This window comes from Sitophilus oryzae, unplaced genomic scaffold, assembly GCF_002938485.1.
Source record: "Sitophilus oryzae breed Bouriz unplaced genomic scaffold, Soryzae_2.0 scaffold_610_pilon_pilon, whole genome shotgun sequence".
Taxonomy (NCBI): domain Eukaryota; kingdom Metazoa; phylum Arthropoda; class Insecta; order Coleoptera; family Curculionidae; genus Sitophilus; species Sitophilus oryzae.
Genome location: NW_022147208.1, coordinates 92,435 through 117,347, shown reverse-complemented (window position 1 = coordinate 117,347; position 24,913 = coordinate 92,435). Strand labels below are relative to the sequence as shown.

Sequence of the window (24,913 nt, the reverse complement as noted above, 5' to 3'; positions counted from 1 at the left end):
TTTTGAAAAAACGCACAATGTTTGTTAATTTGTAAGACAGCGCCCCCTAGCATCTACGTTCAAAAGCTTACAGTTATTGTTTATATGGTATAATATAGAGTAAGAAACGGTATTTTAAACGAGCTCCAGTTAGTTGGATTCCGTCCATCCAGTCCGGAATTATTAATATTTAAATAAAAACAGATCTAACCTTTCCCCACCACTTTATTTTGGCAGATAGGGGAAAATGGTTCTAACAAAAAATATTCAGAATTTACTGAAGATTATGAAGCTATTATTTATAGTACCCCTTATCTAGGCAAAGTTGTGTAAAAACTCCATTTTCTTATTTTTTATAGCAGTTGCGCCCTCTAGCGGCCATTCTACAAATTTGAAAATAATTTCCAGCATTTTCTCATGGTCTCTTTAGTTATGAATATTTTTTCCGCAAGCCTCACGGCTAATACTTTCCGAGATATAGCCGAGAGCTATTCTTAGTGGGATACCCTGTACAATAACTTTATTATAAGCAAAGAATATAACAGTAAATCAACGCACTAGAATATTTTTATTACAAACAAAACCTCAACACTGCACTTTAACCCTCTTTCTTTTTCCAATAGTTTATAAGTTTTCCATATATTTGTAGCACCCTGTATCTGTTTTTGATTTTAGCGTCATTTTGTATTTATCCAATTAATAATTAAATATTAATAAATTTATAAAAAAATAAAGATAATTTGACTCTAAAAATTTTAAATTAATTTATTGGAATTGAAAAGGTTTTTGATTTTAGTATAGCATGTATTAGTAATATATTAAATGGAAATTTTTAGAGGGGGGCAAGCTGGGGCAAGATGTTAAATTAGTTTCGTTATTAGAAAGGCTTAATCTACCTTGTGATATATATAAAGTCTTGGCCAACTTTGGCCATTTTTTTATTTTTCTACATACACATTTTTTTGCTACTAAATATAGTATTTAGCAGCAAAAAAATGTTTATGTGTCTCTTATATACAATTGTTCTCCCAAACTTTTGTGACTATATATATCTTTTATTTTAAAGTGAAAACAATCGTTTGCACTAATATGTATGGTTAAAAAAAATTATTAATGTCTTTGCCAGTTTTTATAAAACTAGGTTGTTTCACAAGAAATGAATACCAGTGTAATATCTTCATTTGAAACTTTTCAAACAGACATATAATTAAAACTATTTTTTTGAGTTGGATAAAATATAACGGTCTGGACTTTAAGTAATTCAAATCTTTTACCAAAATTATTTAATTTAAAATTTTATTTTTAAGTCAATGTCCAACATTTTATATTGGGTCTTTCCACCGTGGGGCGTGGGGCTGTTAATGTAAGAAAAACATTTTTTGGAATTCACCAGAAATCATTACTAAGCGATAACGGTAAATCTACAGGTGTGTACCTTTACCGATATTATTAAGTGACACACTTTACAAAAAAATAATTTTTGCAGTCATAATTAGACCGGCGTTTTGCTAAAATTCAATTAAAATTATAGAAAAATCTATTGATATTTTTCTTTTCGCCATAAATAAAGCAGCTGGGCTACAAATTACTTATTAAAGTATTTTTTTCCATTTATGACCGCTATATCGCTATACCTCGATCCACTGTGCGCCGCACCGTAGAAACGAACGATCGCATTGTCATCCGATTCAATTCTCACAATTCTTTTTTACGGCTCACCATTCAAATCTTATGGATCCGTGCTGGCCATGATTCAATTGAACGAACCGGATTGCAAGCAACGAATCGAATCTCACGATTCATTTTTAATGCTCGTTCAAATGAACGACTCGTTCAATCTTTGCCCACCTCTAATTTCTTATACGAAATCAATGATCTACGATATAAGAGTATCAAAAAACAAAGGTTTTGGCACCAGTCCACAGGAAACCTACCTCACTGGACAGACCCTTAGCGATAATTTCAACCCATGCATCGGTAAAGAAGAGTATAATCAGAACAAAACATGGCATACCAAAAAACATTTTTTGCTCCGTCATATATTCTGCGATTTTAAAAAAATCTTTTTTGCAGAAAATCATGTACTTAAAAAAATCAAAAACATAAAGTAAAAAAAACACCATTGTGTAATTTTAAATACTATTTAATCTGCACCCAAATTTGATTTGTACCTCATCTGATAATGCTGGATTTGTTTTAAGAGTTTGGTCAAATGGAACGCCGCCTCCGGATTGTTGTACTCCTTGAATTTCGTCTTGGTCTCCTTCGTGGTGATGCTCGCCTGACTCCTCTTCTCCTTCAGCTGTTTCACCTGTTGCTTCAGCGCCATCACCTCCTTATACAACGTCATCACCATGGTGATTTCCTCTTCTTTCTTCGTCAGTTCGGTCTCGAGTCGTTCCAGTTCCTTCATGGTTTCTTCGTTGTTTTCCGTGGTGGTTTTGGCGCACAATTCGTCGTACCGTCTGCAAAAAATTAAAGAAAGAGTTTATTTCACTCATAAAATAGTTCTTTTTGTATCTAGTGCGCAAAGGGCAACTTTGGTGATCGATACTTGAATTTTTGGTTTTTGGTTGAAAAATTAGTCGAGATCACCAAAGTAGTTCGCGCACTAGTTGCAAACAACATTTCTTCTGCAAATATTAAAATTGGGATATCCCTAAAAATTATTATTATTATATTATTGCTTCGAAAAAAAAGCGTTAGCTTGGAATGTATGTTTTTTTATAACTGAACATTATCATCGATTTCCTTTTAGGTCGTTCTAATACTTGGTATTTCTGGTGCTTGGCGCCGCCGCGCCGCCGTGAGGAACTTACTAAAATGACGGTCGATAACATAGAAGATAAAGATTCAATTTTGATTGTTAAAGTACCCGATACTAAAACAAACATAGACCGATACTTTACAGTGTCAAATTTGAATTTTATATTGAGATTTACTGAAAATATGCAGCTCTTCGTCCAAGAAATGCTACCAGTGGCAGATTGTTTTTAAAATATCAAAATAAAAGATGTGTTAACCAAGTGGTCGGCATAAATTCTATTGGTAAGATGCCTAGCATGATAGAAAAACACTTGAAGCTGCCAGATTGTGAGGCCTACACTGGGCATTGTTTCGGAAAAACTTCAGCCACACTCCTTGCTAATGTAGGGGGTGATATATTTAGTTTGAAGCGCCACGGAGGATGTATCTTCGACAGTGGCCGAGGGATACGTCGAGGATACTATCAAAAATAAAATTCAAATATCAACTAAAATTTTAAAGTGTCAAATACCGGGATCAAGTACCTCTACATCAAAATTGGATAGTGTCTCAGGTCTCAAAACCCCCATATCTCAAGCAAAATCAGAACTATCTGGTTTGGAATTAAATATTGGTTCATGTATTACTAGTCGTACTAGTAGGTAGTGTTAATGTTATACATAATAACTAGAATATGCATTAGTGTTAAGTTTGATATTTGTTATTTTTTTATTCTTGAATATTTCGAAGTAAATAATTAGTTATGATTTAGTTCTTCATTTTCCAAAAATCAAAATTCCAAAATCCCATATTATTTACATGCAGTGTGCGAAATAAGCATTGTCATTTTTTGACGTTCGTAGAAAAAATATTTTTATTATAAATAGTTTTGATATCTGAAAAAAAACGGACAACTATAAGAGTCGGACTCGCATTCATGCACGGTAGACGGACAAAGGGCTCCTTGACAGTTCTGTTTGACGATTCATTTGACACATTTGAACATTGCCTGGAAACTTATATGGTGAAATTTTGATAAAATAATTTAGTACATACTAAAAACACGGTATGTCGCTACTGGTAGGAAAATAATTTTTAGAGGTTACTAGTTTATTTCTTTGAATAAGAAGACTAAGGAAGGAGCATATCAAAAATCTTAGGTACACCGCGATGGGTCTCAAATATGGCCGACTTAAATTCCGGTTTATCAGTGTCGTTCTAATTTTATTTAAAAAATGTAAAACTATGATGTAGGGTAGACGTGGGGTAGACTCAATAATTTGTTGTTTTATTTTACGTTGTGAATAAATGTTGGTAGTTATTACAATTGTTATAAAAATATATAATTCTAATAAAAATAGATAAGTTATAATAAGTATTTATTAACACAAACATCCGATACGCTACTGAAGCAGGTAAGTCAAATTAACGTATCTAAATTCTTTGACATCTAATCTTTGACAAGTAATAAATAAAAGCTAAAATGCAAGAAAAAGATATAATTTAGTTAATCTAAGTGAATTTCATAAATGATCGGTTTACTACACGTATGTATATTATATATTCACTTACTAGCGAAAAGTTGTTCCATTATTTCACTCAATTTTTGCCGAGATCTACCGCACGCTACACAACCAACTATTTTAAAGTCTTTTTCGATAAATCGCGATAGTGTCACTGTTAATTTAAGTTCTGCCACAATTTCCATCTAGATTTACTACCTTTATACAACTATCAGTAGTAGAATAAATAATAAATAACATAAAATGAGCTCCGTAAAGACTGACAAATCCACAAAATTTCAAATCAAATTCAAATGTGTCAAAATCGTCAAACAGAACTGTCAAGGATCCCCACCCTAGAGTGCTTTTTCCGCCCACCATGCATGAATACATGGATAGCATTATGCTCCTTCCTTAGTCTTCTTATTCAAAGGTTTATTTGGTTGCCTGTGATATGCATATACAGGGACATTCCTAATTAATCTAAAAAATAAAAAATCGTTAGAAAACGGATTAAGGCGGGCTTAATAATTATATTTTTTTTTCTCGACAACCGTTTGATGAACAAGAAAAACTCAAAAGATCAATTTTGTTGAAAAAGGATGGCCAGTCAAGAAAAAAATATATTTTCTTTAAAAAAGCAGTGGTGTACCATTTATGTTAAGCAAAAAAATCATTTTTTTTTAAATTTTTAACACCCTGTAGATCAGAAAGGAACTACTTTAGACCTAATGGTTATATAAAAATTGTTTTAAGAACACATGAGGAATCACACCACAATATTTTTAGACTAATTCGAAAACACCCTGTATATTGTCAACTGGACAATGATTGCTGATAAATCAAAAAATACCATTTAAATGAAAAAAGCCTGATTTTCGCAGGAAAAATTTTGATTTTTATTGAATTTGGGCCTGCGTCTGTAAATACTGGTTTGTTTTTTAATTTTCTATCTATCTAAATTTTAAATATCATAGTCAGAAATAGTTTTATTATTTATTAACTCGAAAAATGGTGTTTTCTTGTTGTGTTACATCTTGCAAAGAAACTAACTAAACTGCAAAAATGCACATGTTTCCAAAAGACGATAGGGTATGTATCTTAGATAAAAGAAAAATATATGGTATGTATTCGTTGTTTGATTTTTTTTCGTTGGCTTTAAAATCTATAAATCTCGGTCTATTCATTAGACAGCCAGTCGACTTACGATCATTTACATGAAACACTGTAAAATAAATAAAAAAATAAACTGTAAAATATATATATATATATATATATATATATATATATTCTATATATATTTTATTAAAGTTACTATGATATACTAATATATCAGTGTAACTTTAAAAATATATATATATCGAATATATATAAATATAAACATAAAAAAAATATTTACAGCAGAAAAGGCGATAGGTGCTGGGTTAAACGAAGGTTAAACTTAGTCTGTATATATAAACGCGGATATATATTTATATATATATATATTATATATATTAAGTTTCATATCTAACTTAATAGTAGATTATTTTCTTTTATCTATGCATATGAATTTAATTTGAAATGTTGTGGATTTGTCAGTCTTTACTTAAGCTTATTTTATGTTACTTATTATTTATTCTACTTCTGATAGTTGTTTAAAGGTAGTAAACCTAGAAGGAAATTTTGTAGCAGAATTTAAATTAACAGTGAAACTATTGTCATTTATCGAAAAAGACTGAAAAATAATAATTATTTTTTTTTCTCGACAACCGTTTGATGAACAAGAAAAACTCAAAAGATCAATTTTGTTGAAAAAGGATGGCCAGTCAAGAAAAAAATATATTTTCTTTAAAAAAGCAGTGGTGTACCATTTATGTTAAGCAAAAAAATCATTTTTTTTTTAATTTTTAACACCCTGTAGATCAGAAAGGAACTACTTTAGACCTAATGGTTATATAAAAATTGTTTTAAGAACACATGAGGAATCACACCACAATATTTTTAGACTAATTCGAAAACACCCTGTATATTGTCAACTGGACAATGATTGCTGATAAATCAAAAAATACCATTTCAATGAAAAAAGCCTGATTTTCGCAGAGAAAAATTTTGATTTTTATTGAATTTGGGCCTGCGTCTGTAAATACTGGTTTGTTTTTTAATTTTCTATCTATCTAAATTTTAAATATCATAGTCAGAAATAGTTTTATTATTTATTAACTCGAAAAATGGTGTTTTCTTGTTGTGTTACATCTTGCAAAGAAACTAACTAAACTGCAAAAATGCACATGTTTCCAAAAGACGATATGGTATGTATCTTAGATAAAAGAAAAATATATGGTATGTATTCGTTGTTTGATTTTTTTTCGTTGGCTTTAAAATCTATAAATCTAGGTCTATTCATTAGACAGCCAGTCGACTTACGATCATTTACATGAAACACTATAAAATAAATAAAAAAATAAACTGTAAAATATATATATATATATTCTTATGTTTTATTAAAGTTACTCTGATATACTAATATATCAGTATAACTTTAAAAATAAATCCTTCGAATTCAAATATAAACATAAAAAAAAACGTTTACAGCAGAAAAGGCGAAGGTGCTGGGTTAAACGAAGGTTAAACTTAGTCTGTACTAAAAACACGGAGGGGCGCTTTGACCCAAAATTTTACTATTAAGTTTCATATCTAACTTAAAAGTAGATTATTTTCTTTTATCTATGCATATGAATTTAATTTGAAATGTTGTGGATTTGTCAGTCTTTACTTAAGCTTATTTTATGTTACTTATTATTTATTCTACTTCTGATAGTTGCTTAAAGGTAGTAAACCTAGAAGGAAATTTTGTAGCAGAACTTAAATTAACAGTGAAACTATTGTGATTTATCGAAAAAGACTGAAAAATAGTTGGTTGTGTAGCGTGCGGTAGATCTCGGTCAAAAATCTAAGTGATAGTCGTTTACCGCGCAGCGGATAAAGAATACTGTATCGTAGTACTGCTTTCAGTCGACAGAGTGAGTGGTTGCCGGAGACAGTGTTGCCAGAACTACGGATTAATCCATAGGTTTACGGATTTTGGGTACAGTACGTTAATAATACGGATTTTCTATCATTAAACAATTTAATATAATATTATATGATTAAACAAAGAACGTCGTCAGAGTTGGCTTGGAAATGAAGATCGCTGTTATTTCATATGTAAAATATTATGGTAAATGTCAATAATCGTCATTTCGAAGACGTTTCCTAAACGCCTTTTTTCAATCATCCGATATATTCAGTACCTATAAAAGTATTTTTATTTTTGTTGTTTTTTCTATGTTTAACACGAATAAATTTTCAATACATAAACGCGGATTTTTCATTCAAAGATATTTTCGTCAAACGTATTACAGATACTACACATTTTAATATGGAAACACTGTCGCTTTCAGATCCACACCGTCTTCAATATGCCTTCGCTGGCCGAATTAGAGAAAATAAGTGTTTTAAGCGTTGGCCGCAGAACGATTGGTGTCTCCACCGTACAGCACTTGAGACGTAAGGGGAAATCAAATCAGCCTTGTCACGAATTCACCCATTAGGTTGTGTATCTTCCCAATTCTTTCAATAAACGGTAGTACATTTAGGGGACGTTTTGTCTTTCCAATAAACAACTCACCGCACTCACAAGGTACCTGAAAGTTACAATTTTGAAACTTACGTATTTAAACACTCAAAATCGTGATGAAGATTGGTCAGTACTTCTTTTAAATTTCTCTCTTTTCCTTGGAGTTGCGTCTCGTTCTCTGTCTCGGTGCTGTTGTGAACGCCTTGACACTGAACATCCGAGTGCATGCTAGAGGCTCTGTTCGTCACTCTGTTCCTCGCCGACTTGTACAGTTTTACCTTGGGTTTTGGCTGAGTACTTATAACCTGCGGTGGAGATTTATTTTATTTATACAGGGTTATGGTCCACCAAAGGTGTATTCCGTTGCTTACCTTGGTTATGGTTTTATGTTCCGTTTTTATCGGTTTCCTGAAAATATTCTTATTGCGGAACACGGTTCCTGAAAAATTCGGTTATAACTGTCGCCAAACTATGACCAAACCAGAACCAAACTAACCAGCGCGACAAGGCTGGTTTTTCTGGTTTTCTTTGTCAATCAATGTCATTTATGTGACAGAAATCAAGGAAATATTGGAAGTTCGAGTGAAATTCACATTTAATTTCTAAAATTTGTAATAATATTTTGTATTTACATCCAAAAGCAATGGATGTAGGCAATAAAGGTAAATAAATTTCATTAACTAAATAGAATTACTTTTTAGGGCCATTTAAACCTATCATGCAGCCATTGTTTCTTATAGTTAGGAACATTTAAAGAAAACATGAAAAACAAGACAACAAGTAATCGTGAATGTTTTTAAGCTACAAAAATATAAATATTGATTAGATTTGTTTATTTATTAATGATCTGTTTTAATATTGGAAATGCAAATCTTCACTTGAGCTGTCTAACGAGTTTAACAGTTTATTAATAAAGTACTTTTCGGTATTAAACTCTATTGAAAAGAAGAAGCAAACGTAAAAACAAAGAATAGGTACCTACATTAAAAATGCATAAAAGATAAATTTTATAATAGAGGTATTGAAATTTAGAAAACTTCAACATTTGACGTTTCCAGTATTTTACCAAACCGTTCCGTATCAAACCGATGTTTTTCAGGAACCGCTCTTTACCGTTGTTTACCGGTCTGGTTCGCCTGGTTTTGCAACGGAATACAGCCCAAGATGCCATCAGATTTTTTTTTAAATTTCAAGAATTGCTGAGTTTTTTGAAATAAAAAATTTTTTTTGAAAATCAATTTTATTTTTTCCTGTTACTTGTTAGAAAATCAAAAAACTAATTGCACATTCTCATAGCCACTTTATTAGGGCTATCTGAAGATATTTTTAGATTTAAATTAGTTGATATAATTTGTGAGATACAGATGTCAACTTAATTTTTTTAAATAGGGACCTGCATTTTTTATTTGAGGTTTTGAGAGTACTCCGTCTCCTGAGTACAATGATATGCCACACTTTATCCTTTTTTTGCTTTGGGTACCTTAACAACAACAAAACTATTTAATTATTATTTAAAATAATTTCAAGTCCAACCCGGATTTTTTAAATAATTTAATCTGCGTATATTATTCATCGCAAGAGAATTCATCAGCGCTAATTAACATTGAATAAGGAAAATCATGCTAATTGAAAGATTCAAATAAATAATATCCAAGAATCCAGGTCAGCAATTTAAAGATATTATTTGTAACTTTTTTTATTGTGAATTAATTATTGTATATATAATAATATTATTGTAACAATATGCATAATATTAATCGTAGTTATTATAAATAAATCAACTTCTATAAACTAGTTTCTAATGCTCTACATGTTCGAAAGTGTTACCACCCTCCCTATATTGCAGGAATTTATTATTTGTTCAATTTTATTTATAGCTCTTTGAACATATCTTTTTCGTAAACCTCCGAATGTATTTTGTACTCTTTATAGTACATGTTCAAAATTTTGATTTCACTATTAAAAATGACGCCAAGTAATGCCCCCGCAAATCATGAAAGTTTGAAAAGCAAATCTTGAAAAACTTTTTTGATGGCATCTTGGTGAACATCCCAACGAGCAACTTTACCCCAATTTAACCATGTTTGTATTTATTACGGTTACCGAGATACCAATGCTCGTACCGTAATATCGAAGTTGTAGCACCCTGTATATTATAAAATTTATATTACCTGTGAGTGAGGGTTATCAGAGGATGGTCTCATATTTCTCTGATACCTCGATGCCACTTGTTGGAAAGTTATATTGCTGGTTGGTACGCACGTGCACTGTTCTCCATTGTCGTTTCTTTCCATTTTCCATACAGGGATGTTTTTGGTTTTCACCTCCATATCTCCCGAAGGTCCTGGCGAAAATAGTGTTTGCAAGTAAAACAAAATAGTATTCTTTAATTAAAAAATCTTATGATATCAAATCAAGAATAACCACCTCTTTTAGTGCGAAACGTACAAGCTTAATAGCCGTAAAAAACTCATCGGAACTTTTCTAGAATACTTCGAACGGGAAAGCGGTAGTAGTGGCCTTTTATGTCCCTTAAGTTCTCTTAAGGAGGTGAGTTTTGTTGATGTAAATAATAACTGTTTATATATTTATAGTTAATTTATTTTTGTTTTATAAAATACTTCGATTAAAAAAAAAATATATAAAAATGAGCAACGCTGTGCCGGTCAAGCTTAATCACGTGATTTAAAGTTTATTTGATATAAACTGTAGTGTGGGATTATGTGTGTGCTTTAAATGCATCTGGTGGCAGCGGTGGGGTATTCAGCATTAATATTCATAAAAAAAGTAACAGTAGGAGTAAATAAAATACCTGTTATTGTTACAACCTTAGCTTCAGGAGTCTCAACAATATCCTCGTCAGCTTCCTCTATCACCTCGTTCGGTATATTACGCGCCTGTTCCTGCAACTGCTGGAAATTCAAGTACGTTTTCGATAACGGACATCTCGAAGGGGCTTGCCTATCAAAAAATAAACCCACTTTATTCCTCCTCAAACCCAAATCATCACCCCACTTACGAAATCCTGGAATTTATCGTCGAAACCAACACCGAAAACGGTTTACAGTTCATCTTTTCAGCTGCTAAACCAATATTATGCGCCAACGTTGGCGAAATCCCATTAATGGGCTGCCTGTTCTTGATGATATTCATCACTTGCTGAATATTTATGCCGATATTGTGACTTTGCGTGGTGGAAATGGCAGCACAAAACGGAATAGTTTTGATATTCAACGTTCCCAAGTATCTTTTAGCCACCTGTTTCATTCTGGAAGCCACCGTAGGCAGTTCGTAGTTCTTGCTGTAGCAACAACTCAGAGTCCTGGGTGCTTGGGACACATCGTAATAAAGTTCATTGTTAGGATATCCGGTCAAGCCGTTTTGACGGTAACCTGAATAAGTTTTAGCCAGACTTCTTTGCTCCGATACAGTATTTTTAAACGTTTTCATCTCAGGGTCTTCGATATTCAACGGAGGAACCTCACAACTCCCTCTCTGACTTTTTTCTTCAATCTGTCTGGATTTCTTCATATTACTGTCGTCCGAATCGGTTAGTTTTATAGCGGTGTTATGATAAATTTCAACTAGTTTATTGCTTTTCTGCACGATTTTACTAAAGTACTTGTTTTTAACTATGGTGGAGGACTTCTTTTCGAGAACGCCGGAGCTTCTCGAGATATTCGTTCGAGGTTTCTTCTCGATTTTCGAGGTTCTTTTGAAGGTGATTTGGGACGAGGTTCTGCTCTTGTTCGATTTCCTTTTGACGCCTCTGGATATCGGTTCTATAGACGTTCGGCTTAGTTTCAGTTCGGGGATGATTACGTTATGTCCGTCTCCTGTGCCTGAGTCTTTTGCAGATATATCTTTCTGGTAATCTAAAATGGGAAGTATCTACGTGTACAGGGTGGCTCGAATTCAACGCTCATCATTGGGATTTCGGAAACCGTAAAAGATACAAGATCGGTTAAATGGAGGCAAAGTTGCGCAGTTTGATGCTCAATAAAATGCCGTATTGCATTTTTATTTTTTATTTTTTTTTTGCATAAAATATTCTGATGATAGAATTTTCTGTGCGAAACGTCGGCAAATATCAAAGTATAGTCATATATTGTTTTAAGAGTGATAAAAGAATTTAATTAAATTGAAAAAAAATCAGGTCCGTATTTAAAAAAAAAGTCGATGATGGCCGCCAGAAGCCGAAACGTCAGAGTCAATATTTAATCACACAGAATTATAAAGCAGAAAAAATGGTCATAAAAATGTGTTTTTTATTTTAAGTTATCTTAACAAATAAAGCCAGGAAACAATAGAAAACAAAATTGAAAATTCCGTTTTTTTTTCGAATATATTCGGAAGTATTCGGAATTTTTCAAAATGCAATACGGCATTTTATTGAGCGTCAAATTGCGCAACTTTGCCTCCATTTAACCGATCCTGTATCTCTTACGGTTTCCGAAATCCCAGTGATGAGCGTCGAATTCGAGCCACCCTGTACAGGGTTTCCCAATTTTGTGTGTTTTACAGGTGTATGAGTAGTGATATCAAGATACGGTTTCTGCACTAATGTGCTACTGTTTATGAAACTAAAGATGCTATACACAGATTTGTCCTAGACCTCGTAGTTTATGAAATACAGGGCAAAATTGAAAATATTGCATTCTTCGACCCTCTTCCTATCTCGGTTGTCTTATAACTTATCGAAAAGGTGAAAACTTATGTTTTTTTAATGGAATACCCTGTATATTATTTTTTATTTTATTTACCTTATTATGAACTTTTAGAATAGAGTCTTATTAGAATAAATTATAAGCCAACCAAGATACAAAGAGGGTCGAAAAATACAACATTTTAAAATTCGCCCTGTATTTCAAGGATTAAAAAGGCTATCTTTAGTTTCATAAAAGTAGCACAGTAGTGTGAACACTGCGTCGTTGTATCTCTACTCATAAAGGAGAAACTTTGCAAAACACACAAAAATGGGATACCCTGACATATACACTTATTGAAAGCTTACGAAATTATTGTATTTATTATCAAATAATGTCTTTGATAAGTGGGTAAAGTTTCAATTTAATCTGATAAGTCTCAGAGATGAGGAAAATAATATTCGAAAAGTCCATTAGAAATATACCGTATGAAAAAGGTGTCAAAGATGGCTGGGAAATGCCAATCGATAATAATTTTGGCGAGACCAATCTCTAGACGTTATTTACTAAAAATTGACATAACTTGTCAAAACTTGTCAAAAATTAATACTATTTATACTAATATACAACCAATATACAAACACTTCCGACTGCAACCCCACTAGTTCCTAGATTTTCTATACTAATAATTATAGAAAGACTAAAATAAATTAAAACATTTCGAGACACACAAACACATTTCCAAAAAAATATTTTTTTCTCGAATTTTAAACTACACCATTTAAAAATGTTTACTCAATATAAAAATAAATTACAACCTTCTTAAGGCCAACTGGCATTAAGCCGTTGACGTAACTACAGGGGTACCGGGCCCCTCCAGGTACTGCTAGCTGGGCACCCCACCCCCGGGAGAAATCTTGAATTTTGACTGAACGATGACTTGACTAAACATTAATTTTTATTTGCTTGTGATGTAATAAAAATGACTTTTTCCATTTTTGTTTAGTTAATATTATTTTGACCGAAAACTTGGATCAATCAGCAGAAATAAAAGCTCGAATAGAAATAGCCAGAGCAGCCTTTGTAAAACTCAAAAAATGTCTCTGCAGTGGAGACATCAACTTAAAGCTTAGATTAAGAATGCTAAGGGGTTACATATTTGCAACTCTACTCTATGGTTCAGAGGCTTGGACACTTAAAAAGACCGAAATGGAGAAGCTTGAGGCATTCGAGAGACGGTGTTACCGGCGTATGCTGAGGATTGCATGGACTGACAAGGTTACAAATGTAGAACTGCGACGCAGAATTCAGAAGGACGAAGAGGTGATTAACACCCTTAAAAAGAGAAAACTTGAGTACTTTGGACACATAATGAGAGGACCTAAATATGCCCTGCTGCAGAACATAATAGAAGGAAAGATAAAGGGCAGAAGGAGCCAAGGAAGAAGAAGAACATCATGGCTCAAGAATTTAGAGAATGGTTTGGAATGACTTCAAACCAGTTATTCAGAGCAACCGTTAACAAGGTTAGAATTGCCATGATGATTTCCAACCTCCATTAGGAGATGGAACCCGAAGAAGAAGATTTTGCTCTGTTCAAAAAATGTGAGTTTTTATTTTTTTAAATTTGTAGCTATTTAAGTAATCCACAAGAACATGGGTTAATAACCAAGTCTATCAAATTTATTGATAGAGAAATTCATGTAAACGTTTAATTCAAAAAATGTATTTATTTTTAATGATATTCATCTTCATTTTTTTAAAGAACAATATCCCTAGGCCCCCCCTGGTTTCAACCCTAGCCTCCCCTCTCCAGGATGAACTGCTAGTTACGCTAATGCAGTAAGCTAAACATCGACAAAACTAAAATCATGTGCACTCCCCCGGAAGATCACAACAATGCTATAAAAATCGGAGAAGAACTATTGGAATATGTGGCGGAATTCAATTACCTTGGCAGTTTGATTTCGGAAAAGGCCAATATTGACTCTGAAATTCAGCACAGGATTAGTAGCGCCTCAAGAGCATTCTGGAAATTAAAAGACAGGGTTTTCTACAATCATGACTTGAGTACAAAAACAAAACTTGCAGTGTACCGAGCAATTATAATCCCCACCATGTTATATGGGAGCGAAACCTGGGTGCCGTACCGCCGACATATGAACGCATTAAACAAGTTGCAACAGAGATACCTTAGACAACTCTAAAGAGTCCGGTGGTTCCACTATGTCTCAAACGGTCCTTGAAAAAGCTAACTGCGAGAGTATTGAAGTTATGGTCACAAAATCCCGCTTAAGATGGGCTGGTCACGTATGCAGAATGCAAGAAACCCGCATACCAAAATCTCTGCTTTACGGTGAGCTTGTAGACGGTAAGAGGAGGCCGGGTGGACAACTGAAAAAGTACAAGGACATTTTCCACGAAAACTTAAAGGGAATTAACATGCAGAATGAGTGGGAAAAAGCAGCTCACAATAGAACTCAATGGAGAAGAGTTGTAAACTCAGTTAACAGCGGCAACCAAAAAGTAAAGAGGCAACAAAGCAATGAGATTTTTGAATGTCCGGAGTGCGGTAGGCAGATAACATCACGTATCAGGCGTTTCAGTCACAGGCTCGTGAAAGAAAACGCCTTGCGTGACCATCTTCTTTATGTGTGTCGAATACTCGTCAGCGAGTAACGGCTGTATGTATGTATGTATGTATGCAGTAAGCACCATTAAACAATAATGAAGTGTACGGGCAAGCTAAATGACATCTAGGGCTCGACCTCGCCAAAATTATCATCGATTGTTATTCGCCAGCCGTCATTGACGCCTTTTTTCTCCGATCATACGATATAAACAATTAAAGTTACATTCATTACCACTAGTAGCGCTCTTGGCTCGAGGAGTAGTGATCTGAGAGTGAATTTCAGACAATCTGTTCACCGAATTCGTAATACCGTTCAGGATGTTGTTGATGGTCCTCACCGCAGCCCCAGAATTGTCGGTTTCGATGGCGTTGGACTTCTGACGACTTGGACCTGATTTTTTCACGGAAATAGGTCTAGTTGTTTCTTCGTTACTAGTCGAAGAATGATCTGTAACGTTCAAATGTTTGATTAAAACAAAGTAAAACGGAATATTTAATTATTACTGGAGAGATTGGCTACGTTAGATATTTTTCTGGATTTGTTGGAACTTTTGTTGCCGCCGTACATTTGTTTCATATAATCCAGCTGGTCTTTTAAGGTGTTACATCGAGACTCGGCCATCTCCAGTTGCTGTTCGATGTCTGAAAGTATACAAACACTTAGTAGAAATCATGAACAAATTAGGCAAAGAAAATAAAGTCCGGTAAAAATACGAGAGAAAATCATTGGGTGGCTTTGATAAAAATTTACTGTGGAAAATGCCATATGATATATAAAACCGCGAATATCAGCAAAACCGTTAAAAATTTTGAAATACTTTAAATACAAAAAATATTCATTTTTTAATTCTCCATCGATTGAAAAAATAATATACAGGATGTATATTTTATTTAATAATAAAAATTCATTACTTTTTTTTTGTCATCACAGGTTTTCAACCTTTCGTACTAGAGATGTTGTGCCGAGTACCACAGCCCTTTGCATCGCCAAAATTGTGCTGGTCGGGATTTGTAGATTTTTTAGGTGGCTTTGCATATTTCTATGTACTAGTCCGTTAGCTGATATAATAATTGGTACAATTTCAACTTTAGCTAGATTCCATAGCTTTTTGATTTCAGTTGCCAGTTCCTGGTATTTAGATATTTTTTCGTCATACATCCGTGTCATATTGGAGTCTAATGGAACTGCAAAGTCTATTATTGTGACATTTTTCGCTGCTATGTCTTGGAAAACCATGTCTGGGCGATTATGATGCACTGGCTTATCAGCAATGATATCCATGTTCCATAAAATTTTGTAGCTGGTATTTTGTAGTATTGTCAAAGGTGTGTATTTGTAGTCCGGTGTGTAGGTTTGTAGCAGTTTGTGTATAAGACATAGTGCTTGATGTAAAGTTTTCTCCATGTTATCGTGTCTGCTAAGGTATGTGGTTGATGCTAGTGATGTGCAGCCTGATATGATATGCTGTATACTTTCTTGAGCAGGGCAACCTCACCGACTGTTGTTGACGGTACGTCTTCTTTTAGTATGTATTTTCTATATGTTCTTGTAGGTACTACTTGGTCTTGTATCGCCGCCAATGCTCCTTCTGTTTCTGGGAAGAGGTATCCGTGCTTCAGGTAGGTGACTGACATGGTCTTGCATACATCCTGCTCTTTAATACTGGCAGCGAACCTCCCATGGAGTGCTTTTTGCGCCCAATCTGATTTTAGTTGTTGTCTCCTTGCTCTGTATGTTTCTACTAGTTGTTGCGCTAGATTTAGTGCACTCAGATTTTTGTCTGCTTTGATGATGGCTTGTATGGTAGTAGAGCGTTTCGCATGAAAATATTTGATGAGGCTTTCTTTCTGCTGCAGGTGTGCAAGTTCAAGATTTATAAGAGATCTTCCTCCATCGCTTCTTGGTAAGTATAACCTTTCCAAGGCAGACTTTGGATGGTGCATCCTGTATTTAGTGAGTGGTGTTCTGACTTTTTGATCCAGATGTTGTAGCTCAGTGGTAGACCACGGCAGAATACCAAATGTAAACGTGAGTGCAGGTGCTGCCCAGGTATTGATTGCATCGAAACAATTTTTTGCTTTCAGACAGGTTCTCTGTACAACATTTAACCTGCGGAAAAATTCTTCTTTAACCCGTTCTCTGTTTCATGTTTCTTTGATGTTAAATGCTTGTTCAATTCCCAGATACTTGTCTTCTTGTTCGATACCTATTCCATCTATTGATGTTCCATCCATCAATGTTATACTTTCCGGATCCTGGACTTTACCTTTGGTTATATGTATCGTCGCATATTTGTCAATTCCCAGTTCCATATGGACTGCCGCACTAAAAGCTGCTACTGTTTCTAATTGGCTGCCAAGTTGGTCGGGATCCCTAGCATATAATTTAAGGTCGTCCATATAGAAAAGGTGCGTGATCAGGGGCGCAACTAGACATATACTTTTAGGGGGGCTCAAGTCTTTTGGGGGGGCTTAGGTCACTGTAAGCTAATATTGATGTGGGGTTAAAACCAATTTCATACGACACGCACTGGAAATCTGGGAGGCTAAGCCCCCCCTGGCCCCCCCCTAGTTGCGCCTCTGTGCGTGATTGTGGTGTTAGGACTTATTTTGTATCCGTGTGGGCTACTGTTAAGCATGCTACTAAGGGGGTTAAGGGCAAGACAGAACCACTTATTATTAACCATTTAAAAAAACGAAGAAAAATTATTTTATATTTTAGAAAGTTTGGCCTAGAATTTTGAACACCCAGTATGATTTAAGATTACATATTTATAGCAAAGTAAGTACAGACCATCTAAAGTAAATAATATCTAGTATATAGTTTTGATTTCAGGACAGTTCTTATATTTTTAATATTTTTTTTAAGATAGGCTAAAAATAGTATAGTAAACGCCACGAGTTTGGGAGTAATTCATCGGTCGCTACCATGTGAACTAATCTGTTCAAGGTCATAAAAAACTTAATTCCAGTGCCGTGGTGTTTCAAGTCAGATAATAATCAATATATAATCTGTTGATAATCAATAATATGGAGCATTCCAGCAAACTGTCAAAGTCTTGTCAAAAGTCTTGTAAAAACATATATTTAGTTATAAATATAAATTGGAATGCCCCATTGGTCGCACTGTAAGCACACCAATGGACTGACACACCAAAACGAATCAATCAAAGAAACGCTATATAGTATCGTCTTTGTCAATCACGCTAACATTTTAGAATAAGTAGGAGGAGCGCAGGCAGATGATTAGACCGGGCCTTTAAAAACCTACGTCTGCGGTAAACATTTACGTTTTTAATGTAAAAATTATAGCGCGCGTGTCGATTCTAACTTCATCAAGCGATGAATCACTCCCAAACATTCGTGGCGTTTACTATATATTGTTTTAGTAGGAATAAAAATTACACTTTTTGTGGCGAGATTGTACATTTCAGCGACATACAGCCGAGGCACAAAAAGTTATTTTTACTCCGAATAGAACGTGCTATTTTTTTTAACGCCACAAATAATTTTTAAACAATTTCAAATTTTCCAAATAATATAAAAAGATTTAAAAGTCATACCTTGTATGCACTTGTATGTAATTATACCGTATGATCGAGAAAAAACGGCGTCAGCGATGGCTATGGAATGAAGATCGCTGTCATTTTATATGGGAAATGTCATTGATGTTCATTTCCCAGCCAACTGGACGCCGTTTTTTTTCGATCATACGGTACTTACACATATCGAGAAACTATGGTTACGCTCGTTAAGTTTGACACTTTATGTCAGTTTAATGATATATATTTCATAGCAACTGTTAAAATTGCCTTATATCTATCAAAAATAGTAGATAAAATAGTACTTTAACCGCAAGGGTAGATTAAATGATAGTTTAACAGCGAGAATAGGTTAAAAACTTTATTTCTTCTCGCACGTTTTTTAATTGCTTCCATTTTTGAAAATTTTTGTATTCCTTTTCATAAGTTATTCGGGATTTAAATGGAAGTAATTTGGATATGGCGTTTGTGGCCTCAGCCTGAATATCTGTTGGTAAGTTACTTATTTTGTTGTGGGCCATTTCTGGCTCCAATTCAATCAGCAATCGACACGAAAGAGACTTAAAAAATATTGACCCAAAACTGACAACTAAGGAGACAGCTTTATTTATTTGTCAAATTACATAGAAACCAATGCCAGCCCAGCACAATATTTTTTCTACCCGTAATAAATTCCTTGAAATAATAATTTCTGAATATTTTTTAAAACGTAACTCGCTATGGAAAAAAATATTGTTTTATACACGACGATAAAATTGCATTATCGTCTCCCGAAATTAATTCACTCGCGATTTCACGCTTGTGAATTAATCTTTTCGGTCGAAGATAAAATGTTATCGTCTATTAAAAAATATTAATTTTTCGTATAATAAACCCTTTTATCGTCTTGTACAAAAAATAACAACTATTTTAGTACTTTAATGCTAACGCGTTAAAATGACTTTTTATATTGTCAATCACGTCGCAAAAATTAATACTTAAGGTTACTTAAATTTTTTGGTTATTTATTAATATCTCTGAAACTATCGACACATATTATTATATACCTTTATTATTATTATATACCTTTACATAATCCGTTATGTAAAGTGAACTGAAAGGAAGCCAAAATGCAATAATATACAAAGTGATACATTAAAAAAAAATCATCTCGATCCATTCACACTTTTTTGAGCCGCTCTATAAAAGTTAAAATATTTTGCTGAAATACATCCTAGTACACACTATAGGTTTACACTTAAACAAAATTCCCAAGTTTTTTATTCTAGGATCTACAGATGCCTGACGCACTATTGCCGAACGCTGTATAAAGACGCCCAAACCTAAGTACAGAGAAACAACGAAGAAAAAATAACAACAACGAAATGTATGACAGCAATTAAAAGAAGATTCTCCAAAAATCACTAAATAATTGACTACATGTGGTAAAATTATTATTATTTTTTATTCTATACGTATATCTAATAACAATTTAAACACCTTTACTAAATCCAACAGGTAAGCCCAGATCTACCTTAAACCTGTCCATTAGCATCGACCAAGAATAAATGTTACGTTTCTACGTCAAAGATGACATCTGACGTCTCAATATAAATATTCCCGTAACAAAATATGGACGCGCCTTCGCCTGATATGGTGGAGCTGCAGCGCAGGCCCACTCCACACCACCGAGACCACGTGCTCATTCTGCACGAGAAACTGGCCAAACGAAAAAGCGATCGGTACATTTTGAACTTAGCCTTAGCTTACCACCGTCTAGGATACAAAGTCACCATGTTCACCACTCAATATAACAAAGGAGAGTCAATAGAAGACCTGGAAGTAAGTCAAAGCTCGATGTAATACACGAATTATTAGTTTAAAACATTATTTTTTTTAGTATTCAAATAAAGTCGATGTTAAATATTCCGCATGGTGGATACCAAGAAGCTTTCTGGGTTTGTTTCGAGGATTCATGTCGATCTTAAAATCAGCATGGATGGCTTTTAGGATAGTTTTTAACCCACCTAAAGTTAAACCGTCCTTAATCCTTCTGGATATCAACCTCGTAGCTTTGTTCTTGCTTCATTTCTTTAGCCACTACAAACTCTTCTATGTCCAGTTAATGGAGTCGATAAGAGAAAATCCAGAATTATGCGAACACACCAAGTACTTTCCCACGTTATTTGAAGCAAAATGGATTAAGTTGGCTGATATAATTCTAGTCGAAACAGATGGATTTGCTGAGATATTTAAGCAATCGTTTCCAGCACTGAACCAAGACCCCATAGTGCTGTACCCTTCGATTGATATAGGTTTGTGGAAAGAGCCAGCCATAAAGATTCAAAGAATCATTCCAGACCTTCTTGATAACACTACCATTTTCCTAACTGTCGGGAAATTTAGGCGTTCTACTAATTTCAAATTGGCTTTGGACGCGTTTGAGTTACTTTTACAGCTGATCGATGACAGAGATATGACTAGAAGGTTCCAGCTAGTCATTGCAGGAAATTGTAAGACCTTAGACGAAAAACTGTACTATAACCAGCTGGTATCCATGACCAAAGAACGTATGTGCGCATCACAGGTCACCATCCTAAAGCAACTACCTGTCGTACACGAGAAAACACTCATCATGGAATCGGCCGTGATGATTCATCCGTCAAAATCAGACGTGTACGCGGACTTTATCTTGAAGGCGATGAGTTTGGGAAAGCCTACCGTGGCTGTGAATAAAAGTATAGCTTCGAAGTTGCTTCAAAACAGAATAACTGGTATTTTAACTGAAGGAGATCCGAATACTTTGGCTCAGGTGTTAAGAAAGTTAATGCAAAGCTCACACTTGCAGACTTTTATGGGTGAGATTGCTCGAGATACGTTCCAGAAGAATTATTCTTTTAATAGTTTTTGTGAACGACTACGTACGTTATCGGTGAAAAGCTCGACAGATATTGTGCAAGAGTTTAACAAAAAGACGTAAAGTTTTTTATAAATAAATAAAAATGTTGTGGTATATAATGTTTTATTTACCTTGTAGCCTTATATCGTTGGGATTTTCGGCAGCCATAAGATCATCGTCACCATCTAAATGTAAAAAAACCATCTGTCACAGGGGAGATATGAAAAATAGCAACACTTACCGTTGGCATTTTGTAGTTCTCGATAGCCCCTGGTGAAAATTTCATCGCTCATAATGTTGAAAAGTTACAAAGCACGATTACAACAAACAAAAAATGGAACAAAACTCTTCATTGAACGCGAAATTATTAACGATAAAAAATTAGTCGCGTAGAGGCATTCTTTTGACAAGTCGTGCTGAAATGTCAGCGAATTTTTGACAGGACCAGGATAACAAACGCACCTAGACTTTTCCAAAGACGCAATTAAAAGGGTGAATAGGGACCTTTTAAAAGAGCTTCATTGAAATTGTTTTTTTTTATTGAAAAAAACCTGGGTATATAACGAGAAATAAAAAAAATCAGACATATTTCTAAATTATTTATCAAATCATATCATAATTGTAATAAAAACGTTAATAAAAATAATTACCCGCCATGGGTATTTCAGAAAAGATGTGCCATCTCACGTAAAAATAAGACTTATTTTTCATATCAATATAGGTCCGATTCTGCTTTGTTTCGGAGCTACAGGGTGTTAAAGTCTTAAAAATTTTTCGATTTATTATAATTTTCTTCCAAGTACTTTTAGTCGAATGAAATTTTGAGGGTAAAAGTTACTATAAGTGCTACATATTTTAATGCTAACAAAGTGTCGATAAAGTCATCAGGAACGTGCATATGTGTTATAACTGGAATATTTTTCAAAAAAAACATGTGTGCCACTGACTTTTTTCTTTTGATATCAAAATTGAGTAGGCCGTTTAATGCCAATTAAAAGTGATCTTTTGATATTTTGTCGAATTCGGCCTGCTTTAATATAGATAGAGATAAACGCAATTTTATTAATAGATAGATAGATAAACGCAATTTTATTAATCACAATTAATAAAATTAAAATAAAAATGAAATTAATAAATTATATATTTTACCTAATTTATTATTAAATATTATTACTATTAGTTATTATTACTATTAGTCCAACCTACAGCAATTTCAAATAAAAAAGTTATGGTATTTAAGATAATTACCATTAGCGTCACTAGCAATTTATATTGGGGTGGGCCTTGGGGCGGCTTGGGGTTGAGTCCAGGGGGGGGCCTAGGGCTTTGTTTTTTAAATGAAAAGTAACTTTTAAAAACACATTTTTTTATAAAAAGTTTACATGAATTCCTCTATCAATAAATTTCATAGATTTGGTTATCAAACCGTGTTCCCTAGATTACTTAAATACCTACAAATTTTCTAAAAAAAAATAAAAATTAACACATTTTTTTGAACACAACAAAATAATATTAACTATGTAAACAAAACTAGAAAACGTCATTTTTATTGCATCACAAGCAAATAAAATTAATACATAGCCAAAAGTCATAATTCAGGATTCTCTGGAGGGTGCCTAGCAGTACCAGGGTGGGGGGGCTCGGCACCGCCGGGCACCCCTGTAGTTACGCCAATGATAATTACAAAATACCTAATTTTAAAAAGTTTTAACATCCTGTAACTCTAAAATTATGCATTTCCATACTCATGTTTATAAGAACTTTTTTTCATATTTTTTGATGAAGAATCAAAGAGTACTCATTTAAAACTCTCGCAAGTTAATGATATCAGGGATGATACTAATTTTTTTTAAAGGTTGCTATTAGACTTGGATCAAGGCAAATTAAAAAATTGCGTTTATCACATCAAGGAGGCCGAAATCGACAAAATATCAAGAGACAACTTTTAATCGGCATTAAATTGCTAACAGTACTTCGCTAACAAAAGAAAAAAAATCAGTGGCGTGCATGCTTTTTTTGAAAAAACATTCCAGTGATAACCCATATGCACGTCCCTGGTGAATATGGCGACACTTTTTTAGCCTTAAAATATGTCGCATTTATACTAACTTTTACCTTCAAAATCATTTGAAACGCTAAAAGTACTTGGAAGAAAATTATAATAAATCGAAAAAATATTAAGACTTTAACACCCTGTAGCTAGGAAACAAAGCAGAATCAGACCTATGTTGATATGAAAAATAAATCTTATTTTTACGTGAGGAATCTCTCCACGAGAGATGGCACATGTTTTTTGAAACACCCTGTAAAACGCAAACCGGATGCAGAATACATGTAATGAAGACACTACAAAATACAGGGTGTTTCTTAATGACATGGTAATGTTTAAGAGGGTGATTCTTGCACCTATTCTAAGAAAAAAACTCCATATCAATGCATGTTCTAAACATCTTAACTTTCGAGTACAGGGTGGTAAAATTTACTTATAAATATCGGTTTTTCATAACTCTGATGTTGTTGTATTTCTATTTTCCTTCCAGTCAAAGCAGAAACGATTTTCATTAAACAGTCACCGCATCATATTTTTAACGATTTGCCCTGAAGTGAAATGACTATTTTTAAGTCTAATTTTTATCCCACTGGATATATTGGACAATATTTAAATTCTCAGTCGAACTATTCTGAAGCAACCAAAAGAAGTATAGCTAAAACATTATGTCATAGAGCAATCACTATATGCAGTGACCAAGTATCTCTGAATTCTGAACTAAGTAATATTAAACCGATTTGCTTCAGAATGGTTACTCTGCAAAATCCCTAGACAATGTTATATCCAATTGCAAGTTTGGCTCATTGATGGGTCAGTCTGAAGAGGATGCTCTCGCTCCTGACGATTCGATATGTGAAAAGGATATCGGTGAAGATTAGGCGAATAGCTAAGCAGTATAAAATTAAAACTGTTTTTAAGTCTGGAACTACTCTAAGAAGTATCCTAACAAAAACAAAACCGGAATCATTAAACCAAGAAAAAGAGTGCATCTACCATGTACAGTACGTCTGTCCGTTCTGTAGCTAAGGGGTATCCGTGAGAGGGTAAACGATTTTCTCTCGATGATTTTCGTAAAAAAATAGACGAAGCGTCCCATCAATAAAAATTCGACAAATTTGCAAGTAGCCAATAAAATGAGTGGGCGGAGCGATTTGCGGTGACGTACTCGTCAAGTCGACGTATAAAATATATTGCTGTTTATTTAAATGTTTTTTGTCCGCATTCCTTTCATAGACACAGATCCAGCAGACGTACTTTACCTTGCGAGTGCGGTGAGTATATTGGAGAGACAAAACGTCCTCTACATGTACGACTTGATGAATATTAAAAACATACGCAAAG

At 33.9% G+C, this 24,913-nt stretch overlaps 2 protein-coding genes across 2 annotated transcripts; one reads left to right on the top strand and one right to left on the bottom strand.

The window, feature by feature from the left end:
* Positions 1-2,090: 2,090 nt before the first annotated feature.
* Positions 2,091-21,954, bottom strand: LOC115887698. Its single transcript, XM_030907168.1, has 9 exons — positions 21,764-21,954; positions 21,654-21,707; positions 15,607-15,744; positions 15,335-15,550; positions 10,844-11,699; positions 10,637-10,785; positions 9,996-10,168; positions 7,918-8,129; positions 2,091-2,444 (listed from the first exon to the last, which is right to left on the bottom strand). Exons 1-9 carry the CDS (start codon positions 21,813-21,815, stop codon positions 2,123-2,125), a joined length of 2,172 nt encoding a protein of 723 aa, XP_030763028.1. The 5' UTR covers positions 21,816-21,954; the 3' UTR covers positions 2,091-2,122.
* On the top strand, positions 20,202-21,630 carry LOC115887699 (alpha-1,3/1,6-mannosyltransferase ALG2-like). Its single transcript, XM_030907169.1, has 2 exons — positions 20,202-20,465; positions 20,524-21,630. The coding sequence occupies exons 1-2, from the start codon at positions 20,256-20,258 to the stop codon at positions 21,601-21,603; spliced, it is 1,290 nt and encodes a 429-aa protein (XP_030763029.1). The 5' UTR covers positions 20,202-20,255; the 3' UTR covers positions 21,604-21,630.
* Positions 21,955-24,913: the final 2,959 nt, after the last annotated feature.